This window comes from Ursus arctos, unplaced genomic scaffold, assembly GCF_023065955.2.
Source record: "Ursus arctos isolate Adak ecotype North America unplaced genomic scaffold, UrsArc2.0 scaffold_1, whole genome shotgun sequence".
Lineage (NCBI taxonomy): Eukaryota > Metazoa > Chordata > Mammalia > Carnivora > Ursidae > Ursus > Ursus arctos.
Window position 1 is genome coordinate 53,190,736 of NW_026622763.1, and position 12,139 is coordinate 53,202,874.

The 12,139-nt window shown below is 34.4% G+C and overlaps 1 protein-coding gene across 2 annotated transcripts in view; it reads right to left on the reverse strand.

Moving 5' to 3' along the window:
* Positions 1 to 364: 364 nt before the first annotated feature.
* OLA1 (Obg like ATPase 1) overlaps positions 365 to 12,139 on the reverse strand; it is a 170,780-nt gene continuing 159,005 nt past the window's right edge. For both annotated transcript variants that reach the window (XM_026492535.4, XM_026492536.4), the window contains 4 exons: positions 7,156 to 7,296; positions 6,373 to 6,469; positions 4,204 to 4,326; positions 365 to 869 (listed from right to left, as the gene is read on the reverse strand). In XM_026492535.4, the coding sequence (XP_026348320.1) occupies positions 768 to 869; positions 4,204 to 4,326; positions 6,373 to 6,469; positions 7,156 to 7,296 (463 nt within the window). In that variant the 3' untranslated portion in view covers positions 365 to 767. The remainder of the gene's footprint in view (positions 870 to 4,203; positions 4,327 to 6,372; positions 6,470 to 7,155; positions 7,297 to 12,139) is intronic.

Below are 12,139 nucleotides of genomic sequence, written 5' to 3' on the forward strand. Positions count from 1 at the left end.
TCAGTATAGTCAGAACCACCACCAAAAATCCCTTAATTTTTGAAGCAGAATTTTTTTTTTCCAGCGTTGTTTTCCTTTTGGTCACAGTTTATCTATGTTATATTCTTTGTAACATCATTGCTATCATCTTTCAAAAAATGTCCATCTACAAATTAATTAACTTTCTTGAGACAAATCCCTGGTATACTATTCTTCTGAGTCCCATGAAAGACTCACTTTTAAGATACAATTGCAGCTGCCCCACACTGCCAGTTACTGTGTCATACACACGCCTTAAAATTCTGTAATCAGCAACCACCAGGTGCCGTATCGCATTCAGCACACCACAGTCAGTCAATACAGACATCCCCAAACACACCAAGGCTGGTTTTGTCAAATGTTTTATTGAGTGTAGACATCTGGAGTACTGTAAAACATGCATTATCTGTAGATTCAAAAAGGAGCAAGCCACATTGTCCTCACTGTCAAATGTGTCAGGCTTGGCATACATGATGGAGATTAATGAAGTATCATGAGAGTAATATGGTTCCTGAAAAGCTTCTACAATTTGGAGTAGGGTCTTAATCACGTGAAAAGCAAAGCTGTTCACATTCAGTGAACTTGCATTTCATTGGAGGTACACAGTATTTTAATTTTAAAACAAAAATAATTCTGTTTTTAGAAGATTCCCATCCCCCAACTTTATTTTTCCCTCAGTTTTCAGAAATGTTAATTTAAAAAAATCATATCCATTTTTGGAAGTTGTACATTTATCTGAACAATAACATTTATTTCTTCTTCGGTTGCTGAGGTGTATTAAATTTGAAGAAGATAATATCTCCATCTTCAACAATATAATTTCTGCCTTGTTGTCTGTACTTTCCAGCAGCCTGTAAAGAAGAGATAGAGAGGAAATGGGTTATTATACAGTGAAATGCATGAGGTAAATGATAGCATCAGATGCAAAAAGCATTCTATTTCTTGGGTCATATTAAACAAACAAACAAAAAAGAAATATAGGAAAATATGTAAGTTCAAAACTAGACTTGGAGAGAAGCACAATATTCCTGATTTGGGCAGAACTAGATTTTCCATACGTACATAATCATAATGTATTCTCTACTAAACTGTTGGTACATAAATGTAATTATACCAATATCATTAAGTTTCATTACATGCTGTTTATGGTACATTTCTGATGTGTCTGCAAACATCCGGCAAGTCACTGTAACAAAACAGATCAAACCAGGCAGGAAGAAAAGACTATATAACTAGTTTGAAGCTACTTTATTTTCTTAAGGAAATTATTTGGTGATTCTGGTGATGCCAAAAGGAGTTTGCTACAAGGAAAACTATTATCAATCTTAACGTACAGATTTTAAATGATTTCCTTGTAGTTTTTTATTTAGTCTTGACAATGACCACACACAGTGGTGTAGGCTAGAATTCATCACGAAGAAGTCTACTGACTACCAGCCCTAGCTACAAGCAGGCTCTAACAGGTTGGAACTGCAAAGACAGATACGTTTCCCACTTGTAAATCAGACAGATACGTTTCCCACTTGTAAATCAGTCGGCAAAGCAACTGATTCCACCTGCTGGTATGCAGATCCAAGAGCGCAATCCGCAGCAATTCTGTACAAACAAGCAGCAGCCCAGAGACCCAGGTTCGTGCCAGGCACAGCACACACACTCACCCAAAGCACAACAGGCTCTTTAGTGTCTACACTTAATACCGCACACAACGGACACAGTCCCACATGACCCCACCATCAGCTGCTCAACAATGAGAACTCGAGGATCTTTTGGAAAAAATTCTCTAAAGTATTTTCTTTCTGCTAGAATTTATTGAGAACATGAAACCTTTGCCCAATAAGATTAGTACTTCTCTTTGAGGCTATTGATAAGAATGTTCAAAGTCAAGTGCAATTACACTAATCAGAAATAACACTAACAAAGATTGTACATCTGAGGTTAAAATCAACAAAGCAGATCACAGAGCCCTAGTAAGCACATTTTCAAATGTCTAGACTACATATTAAAAATCACCTACCGATTACATGCTAATAAACTGGAGCTAACTTTTAAAAAAACCAAGATACCTTAACATTCTAAAAGATACATATATACACATACAAGCACATACCCACATTCACATGATTTCTGTAAAGACATGTGATATATTGAAGGCCATATGCTACTTATTTTGAGATTCTAAAGCCCACTGTTATAAAACTATATAGACAATTTAAATCAAATACATATTGACATGACATATTAATGTAAGTTTATATACTTTGTTACCACTCAAGTTTACTACTAATTAAAGGTGACAGTGTTCCTTTAAATTCTCTAGAGACCATTTAATCCATTTCCACTGCTATCAGAAACACTGGTTGAAAAAAAAAAATCAATACCCATTTGTGAATCTTGAGTATGTATTAAACAAGACACGTCTAACCAGTTCATTTGCACTTGAAAGCAGCCATCTGTAGAAGCCAGCTTTGCCTAAGCAGATATGATTGCTAATAATGTGATATCCCTGTAGACTACAAAGCCCACACAGAGCTATTCAGTATATAGTTCACAGCGCTGGCATTAAATTAGTTATGCTGCACTGGTGTTAGAAATACACACACACGCAATCTTGCTCTTAAACCTGAAACCTACTTGATAATATACAAGTAACTATTTGTTGAAAAAGAGAGCATAAAGCGATTCATAAATGTTTTACTTTACTTGGAGTTCAAATTCTGAAATGTTAGTTTTGGAGATTAAAAAACACACAAAATACTTAATGGTATTCTAAGCTGAAAAGCCAGAGGTCAATCTTTTTCTAATTTATAGTATAGAAGCTTTCAGTTAGCATAAAGCATTTTCACAAGCAAGAAATATTATTTTATTACATATTATAAGGTTTCTCTGTATAGTACAAGGAAGCATTCCCAATTTATGTATCTTTCAAGTTTATTACAACATAGACATTGATTAAGGATTGATAAAACAGGTTTATACATGAGAGTATAGGAAAGAAGCATTCCCTCCTGAATTCTAGTGATAGAAAAATATCCTTATTTTAATCATCTTTACTCTATGAAAAATATATATGCCAACATGATGTAGCATGTTGAAAAATAATCAGATTTTTCAAGTCTGATGAGTATTCCTGACAAAGTTCGATCTCAATATTTGCGTACCTATCGATACAAATGACACCATTAAAAAGTTAATGACTTTGTTTAGTTATAAAATGTAACTTCTTTCACTCCACTTAAGAAAACAAAATGGCTCTCATTCTACATTGAACCAATTATACCAAGATTTTTCCCTCCTCTTCCTGGGGTTCCAACAGTTCTATTAAAGTCCTGCTGTTCAGTATGATCTTTCCAATGATTACCGATGAGAATAAACTAAACTTGAAATAAACTTTTTTGCATTCCTTTCAAATTATGAAATAGTAAACACAAGAGAGACCTCTTTAACGTCTGCAATATTTTCTATGGTAGTCTTCAAATATCAAATTAAATTAAAGACAAAGAAGCTTTCATACAATGTCAGTTTAATCACTTGACCTATTTATCAATTAGAGATGACACAGTACTAGATTTTGCCAAGTAAAACCTAATAAAGCCAAACAAAATTAAGCTTGCAGCAGCATTTACATTTAAAAAAATCTTTTATTACTCATGTACAGCAATGCTTCATTGTTAGTGGCTGCAAATCAAATTATACTTATTAGCTAAAATAAAGCACAATTTTGGACCTGCCCTCTAGTGTTGAGAAAGCAAATCAAATTCCCAAAGATCTTAAAAAAAAGTACAACCATGAAGTTTTAGCAAGAACAGGTTTTATTTAACTAAATTTCTATCCCTTTCCTTGAATTAATCATAAGCATATACATACTACTTCTATTTCAGATATTCAAATGTAATAAGTATAGTTTTTCATTGGTGGTTAGTGAACAAACTCTTTGAAATTGTAATTACTTAAAACTATTTTTTATTTTCAGTTTTAGAAATATATTAACATACAACACAAATATACTGACAATTCACACATTTTAAAAATCACCTAAAAGCATGTGAACACCTACGGCTCTGTAATCATTGACAGTAACACTAAACCCTGATGCCCATTTTAAAAGACAGTTATCATTCACTTTACTCATGAACATTTTCATAGTAGTAAAAATGATAAACACGAAATCAGAAAAAAATTTCTTACCTTGACCGCATTTTCAGAACCTTCCTCTTTAAAATCTTCATATTTCATTACTTCAGCCATAATGAATCCTTTTTCAAAATCTGTGTGAATCTTTCCTGCAGCTTGAGGAGCCTTCGTCCCTTTCTTTGAGAAGAAAGACCAGAGAAAACTAATTGCATTTAAGATGATTGATTGTAAGCGTAGAGTTTCTTTTCTCTGATCCGCAGTTGGATTCAACTTGAACTTAGTTTAATACTACGGTTAAGATGTCAGATATACAATTAGTACATTTTTAACACGGGGCACTGTCTGTGCAGCAGATTTGAGCACAGACACATCAGTAGATATTAAAGCACAGCTTTGTTTTTCCTAACAGTCATCCAGTTGTATTGATTTAGATGCAGTGGGCTAGTTCTGGTGTCGGTTTCATTTCGATTTTCTATTCTTCACAGTGGAAAAAAAATAAGGATTTTCAAGTAACTTTCAAGCTGAATTATCAAAGGTTTTAAAAAGATAAAAAGCCTTAAAATTTCAGCTCATCTAAAGAACATATAAAAAGCAATATATAAAGGGACATTTTAAAGACATTTCCAACAAATCATATAATCTATGTTCAGCAAATAATTTTGAAATTCTCATAAAATTTTAGTAATAAAATTTTCAAACATTTAACATAACACACGCTGCCTCTAACCATCAAGAAGGAAAATTCAAGTTGATATGGGAAGAAAAATGTCTTATAATTACTCCATATGTTAAATTACAAGGACATACATTCCAGACACACACAACCATGGAAAGAAATTTGAGAAATAATGGTGACCTAAAGGCTGCTTAATAAAGCATGTTAAAGTGATAAGGAGTCTGACACTATAAAGCACAGTTTTTACAATAAAAGATGTATTGGGTTAATATGGCTACTCACTGATGCTTACCTGACTAAATATCTCAGCACATTAAATCATGGATACTTACAATCAGTCTTAAGATAAACCAGCTTTCACACTTTCAAGCCCAGAACATGTTATCTTCCCTGCTGCATATACTTAAGTTTGGAAGTTTTAAGTCTCTAAAATATATAGTGAAAATAAACTGTGGCAATTTGTTTACCAACTTAGATTTGCTTTGACATTATTTTCTAAGTCTATATAAAAGGACCTTGGTTAGAAGTCAATCAAACACTTTTTACAAAGAGTAGAAGGAATAAAAGTGAATCTCAGATTCACACAACACATTTAACGTTACGATGAACTGCCTCCGTGATTCTATCCATATTAAATCAAAATAAATGTAACGATAAATTATGATAGTCAGTGAAAACAGAAATCAAAACAGCACTAAAATTTATCAGGGAGCATATACTAAAAAAAGCATAATAAAAGAATCCATAAGACACTGAATATTTCTGAAAGTTCTGACATTTTTATATTCTGTAACGTTATTTGGGACTACATATATTTCAAAATATTTTTCAATAGTGACTACCATATTACAATATATTTACATTTAAAAGCAAGCCATTACAGTTCACAGTTTCCATTGTCCTCTGGGAATAAATTAGTCATTCTTTCTGGTCGTAATCAGTATACATCAATATTTAAAATATATATCACATTTTTAAAGAAGAAAGATTGAATATATAACACTGCAAAAATAAACACCACTTCTATGAATTCAAATAAAAAAGCATGAATTATTACACATTGAGTTTAGCTCTTTGAGCCCAACTGTGTATCTATGAAGAGCATAATGATGTCATATTGCTTTTATTGCTGAAAATGTAATCCGAGCAAAGCAAAGGAGGAAAGAACCACCCGCAACCCAAACAAACTTAGCGAATACAAAATGAAAAGCAACATCAATTTCACTGCAGACAAACCCAGTCACACAGATTAAGCAAGCACAATACTGGTGCGTCTTATCTCGGACCACAGGAGGAGGGTAGACAGATTCTACAGGATGAAGAAATTCAGACTATGTAATAGGCAGAATCAATTGTTACCTGCCTCAATCAATGCCGCTCCACTTTCACTGTTCAGCAGCTCACAAATAATTAAAGTTATCCTGGACAAAAACCTCATCTGTAATGACTAGCTAACCGCCACCATGACAAACTTCAAAGTCAGTGATATCAATCTGAATTCAATAGTGTGGAACTGGATATAGCTGATGAATAAGTATGAATCTTACCCTGATGGTCCATGCACGTACTTCATCTGGGCCTGCAGTGAAAAAGTATTCTAGTTGGAGTGCTGCAAACCCAGCCTTAATGATCTTTGGCAAAGCGCTGAAATAAAATGAAACAAATTCACTCAACATATAAGTTGATTGTGCCAGAGATCAGTATAGAGCTAAAATTATTCATTTCGAGCCGAAATGTTAAGGATATTAGTAAATGACCATTCATCTTTCATAACACACTTGAAGAGGCCTGAAACCATGTAACTGTTTCTAAAAAAATCCCTTCTAAAATTGGTTTTAATTGTATTCATCTGAATATATCATCTTTAATTGTTTACTATAAAAAAAAAGAAAAATCTGATCTACCCATTCTATGACTATTTTCCTCCAATATTAATTATTTCCAGGACGTGGGTCATGAAAGCAAAATTGATTGAAATCCAATGTTTAAACAATATATTAGTGCTACTCAGAAAAAATTAAGGCAACTGATTCACCCTTTCCCCTCCCCCACTGAACATGACGAAAGAGTTTTGGCGATCATTCCTTCTCAAAAATATACATAACTAATACCTATGTTATAATTAAAACACTGTACAGAGATGACAGATGACAGTTAAAAACTTAATTTAAAATAAATCTTTTCACTCTGTCTCATGGTAAAGAAAGGAGAAGATTCCCTCTTTATAATGGTAATTACTCTGTCATTTATTATTCTATCAGCGCAAGCAATTAAATTACTGCAAGGAAATAGTTGATAATAAAGTGTAGGGAAAATGAATGCTAATTAACCTTTGTGTCATGTTCGCTTCCAGATACTTCTGTCTCTCCTCAGCACTCAATTCTTGCAACTTGAGTTCCAAGGCCCCACTAAAAGGAATGACCAAGGCACCTGGGTCATACTTGTCCACCCACTCTTTAATTTTTATCAACCTGTAGACAAAAAAGGGCACAACATTATCTTGTAGTGCATGCATGACTGTACCACATTCATTATTATCAAGTAGCACATACATATTCATAAGAATTGCACGGTTTTATGATGCCATCTTTTTGTGTATAGCTTTCCAAGGTCAAGGCATTAACAGGCAGCAATTGCTTCAGGTATACGCCATAAGATTTTACTGTAACCTAGTTTTACTTTAGCACATTATCTATACGAACCATTATACAAATATTATAAAACTTTTTAAAGTTACACTAAATTTGTTCAGCGTTAACACCTATGTCCTTGAAAACCTCAATTTTATGATTTATTATTTTCCTTACTTTACAAAGTAAATTTTTAAGAAGCAAAAACATTATGTTCTGTTTGTATAGGAACCACACCTAAGAAGTGCCAGCTAATTTTGAAGAGTTTTTGCCAAATAAATCATTTGTTCCACCCAGATATTTATATGCCTAGGCCAGTTCCCTTTTGGACTAACAAGAGCTTACCTGTCTTTGAGGAAGATTTTGGCTAATCAAAACAAACACATCCAGAAATGCACATTTACAAACCTAGTTGATTATTTCCACACTGTTCTTACTTTTGCAGGAGCACAAATAAGAGAACTGTAGAGGAAATAAATTCCTTCAATCACAAAGGGTTTGGAAAGCCCAATCAGTTAGGGAATAGACACCAAGTTGTTACCCGAAAAGATGTTATTGAGTGATTTTTTTTTTTCTTCCAGATTATGGGTTGTTTTGGCAAAGCAGTAGTTAGAACATAAATGAAATAAGTGTAGTGAATACATTAACCAGGTTCTGATTCTACTACTACTTTGTTAGCTCTTTATTCCTGGGCAGGTTATCAAACCCTTCTAAACCTGTTTCCTCACCTATAAAAATGGAGACAATTGTCGTACATATTATATTGTAATGAACCTGGAAAAGTAATGCCTGGCATACAGTAAACAGCATTACTATTATGATTATTAGTGTTACTAATAACAGTAGTTACTATAGCTAATTTTCATTCTCAGATAATCACAGATTATATGCCTATGATTCTTTGTTTTTGTCTTTTTTTTTTTTTAAGATTTTATTTATCTACTTGAGAGAGAGAAAGAGAGAGAGTGCGAGAACAAGGTGGGGAGGGTAGGGGCAGATGGAGAGGGAGCCCTGATGCGGGGCTTGATCCCAGTACCCAGGCACACACTTCACTGAGCCACCCAGGCGTCCCTATGCCTATGATTCTGGAAGTATAGAAGTGAATATAGATTTCACAGAAACTTATGTTAAAAATATTACTGCATACCATAGTCTTACATAGTTCTATGAGCCTCCCGCATTTATACCAAAGTGTTTTGGTTTTTTTTTCTCTTTTAAAAAAGATTTTATTTATTTATTTGACAGATCAATCTCTCTGGTGTATTCCTTTTTTTTTTTTTTAAAGATTTAATTTATTTATTCGACAGAGATAGAGACAGCCAGCGAGAGAGGGAACATAAGCAGGGGGAGTGGGAGAGGAAGAAGCAGGCTCCCAGCAGAGGAGCCTGATGCGGGGCTTGATCCCAGCACCCTGTGATCACGCCCTGAGCCGAAGGCAGACACTTAATGACTGAGCCACCCAGGTTCCCCTATACCAAGGTTTTAATAGCTATTATGACAAAAAATTGTGGCAGGAATTCTTTAAATAATCAATGTAAGTGTCACAATAGGGGAAAAGAAGCACAAAAACTAAACCACAAATTCACCGAAACTCACCTATCAAAGAAAATGGCAGGGGATCAGTTATTATAAAATTAGGAATATGGCCTACCAAGTAGGATTTAGGATAGGATAAGGGAATGAAAAATTCACATAATAGTCTGTACATGTTTGTTATATAAGGTTAGCCTGTAATTTACTTATTTAATACTATCAGTAGTTTTGATCTTCATAGTATTTTTTTTTTCCTTTGGTCACATCCTGAAAGAATGGACCAATCCCTAAGATTTATTTTGGAATAAAGTATTTGTCCTTTAAAATAGGAAATCCACAGCAGGTATTTTCTTATCCAAAATTATAAAGGATAGGCTAAGGAAAAAAGGGAAAATTTGTTTCTATTTTTGCTATTTTTCTAAAAAGATTTTATTTTTTAAGTAATCTCTACACCCAACGTGGGGCTCGAACTCACAACCCTGAGATCAAGAGTTGCACATTCCACAGACTGAACCAGCCAGGCACCCCAAAAAAGGGAAAATTTAAACGGATACTTCTGCCTATAATAACATTATGAGATTCTAAGTTACTTCACAGACTTACACTGTTCAAACAAAACGATATGGTTTAGTAACATACGTTTATTACACAAGTCAGAGCCAAGAGTGTGTGTGTGTGTGTGTGTGTGTGTATAAAGATTCCATACCAAATACAGATTCATTGAAAATGAAATAAAACAAGCCGAGGTAGAAGGATAATATAAAAATATCATACACATTTTGCTTCATAAATATGGTCAACATAACTAATAAAACCAGAACTGTTATGAAACAACAAGATAAGAAATAATTACTTTGGCTAAAACATCAATTCAGAATAACAATAGTTCTACCCTGTCATTTTAACAGCCTTTCCTGCAGAGTCCTCAGAGGGATTATTTGCATTCCTCAGGTGTTCTATTGTACAATTCAGATGAATAAAGACTTACAAATCATTCCTCTACCGCCAATGTGAGACTTTGATCTGGTGAATACACCATTGTACCTTAACTATAATTGGCAAAAAACCTGACAGTGTAGAGCATCACAAGCTTAATAACAAAGGAGAATATCTCAAAGTGTTGACAGATGATCTTCATAATGCAGAAGCAGAGCTGGTACATTTTAGCAATAAATGAGCACTGAGGTCTAAAGGTCTCTAAAGTGACTGACATCAGACCTGCTATAGCCTCACTAAAAGAAAAAGGTACCGGAGCACTCTCCGTAAAGTGAGTTAGGCTCTTTGCCTGCAAGCTTCACTTTTGTGACTTTCACTGTCATAGAAAACACAGGGAAGATGAAAAGTGAGTTGGGTTCTTTGGCTGTCTGCTTTACTTTTGTTACTTTTACTATCAAACAAAAGTGAGAAATGTCCCAAAGTGATTTTTAATTACATATTTGTAATAAACCTTGGGTAATAAAAAATAGTACTCAATTTCAAGATTACAGACTGAAATACATAAAATAAATCTATTACGTCTGATGGTTACAAAAGTGTGATAATGAGGCCAAGATCACAAGTTTGAACCCCATTGGGACCAGTTACCTTTTGCAGAAAAATGTCTATTCTATTGCTACAAACCATACCCCAAACTATAGTTAGTCATCTAAAAATGTGTGCTACTGGCATATGAGGAATATGGAAAATCAAAGTTGAGCTCAGTACCACCACTAGAAAAACAATTTCAAGTGCATTCTGTCAAAGTAACTGAATAATAATCTCCATATACAAATGTTAGCAAATGTCTAAAGAAAACTATCCAATTGTTAGAAACCAAAGTAATAAAATGATAATGATATTGTCACAGAATATCAAATTATATGAGGGGAGACAAACAGTAAAGACAGTACACTCCCAAAGAGTTAAACTGTAAAGACTTTGATAATACTCGTTTTGCAAATTTATACAGATTATTACAAGGGGATCCATCTTTTTCTTGATAAGGAGTCAGAGCCATGTTGACTTCCCTAAAGTCTTATGAGTGACAAATGGAAAGAAGAATTGGCATAAGTCGTATTTTTCTCTCTGGTAATGATTCCATAGCAAGGGGACAAAGCAGGGACAATCAGTTTTAAGACTAAAAGGATGACACTTTGAAATACACTGGCAGGTTGTGACGTTAAGACTGTTGGGCGGAATGAGATCTTTAATATTAAGTTAGTATTAGATTTCCAAAAGACCATGTCTCAAATTTACCTTTGCTCTTATAATCTGACCTTCTTAGCAAGTCTTGAAATTCCAGATTTCATAATTTGATTTTCCTAAAGTTCATTTACATTGTTTGTATTTCTTTTCCCTGATACTAATTTTATTTCTTTTTTTTTAAAGCATGTGCACATATTCCCCCCCCCACCAAGATTGATTTATTTATTTGGGGGGGAGGGGCAGAGAGAGAGGGAGAGAATCTCAAGCATAACACAGGGCTCAATCCCACAACTCTGAGATCATACCTGAACCAAAATCAAGAGTTGGATGCTTAACTGACCAAGCCACGCAGGCACCCCTAGTTTTATTTCTAAAAATTCTATTTGTTTCTCTTTCAAATCTACCTGCTTTTTTAAAGTAATATTTTACTCATTTAATAAATTCTTAGTCCCATTCCATATTTTAAACAGAATAATTTAAAAGTTCTTTCCGGGCTGCCCTAATTACTTCTGGTTTCTTGGGTAAAACTCTGCCTCCCACCATGAATCATCAGCTAGCAGCCTCTCACAACAGTTGGTTCCTGTGTATGTGCTGTGCTGTTTGGAGCGTATGGTCATTTGGCAGCAGCACTCAAGTTTGAAGGGAGTCTGTGGTCCCCTGTGTTTGGAAATGTATCTATGGGGTAGTTCTATGCTTGTTCTTCCAGGGAAAGATGTATGAAGGGTCGTGGGCTCTGGATCATTTTAATGCTTAGTGTTTCTGCACTAGGTTATTGGTAATGCAGATTAAAGCCCCCTACCTCTTATATTGCCATCCTAGTCTCTAATTTCTGACAGTACAGTTTCTTCCTTGTCCAGAAGGGGTGGGAATGGGAGGTTTTGTAGTATCTGATCATGGGAAGGATTGCTTTTTCTAGGCTTTATGAGTGAGCCTCATTCCAGCACCTGCAGTCTGGGGCCTATGCCTT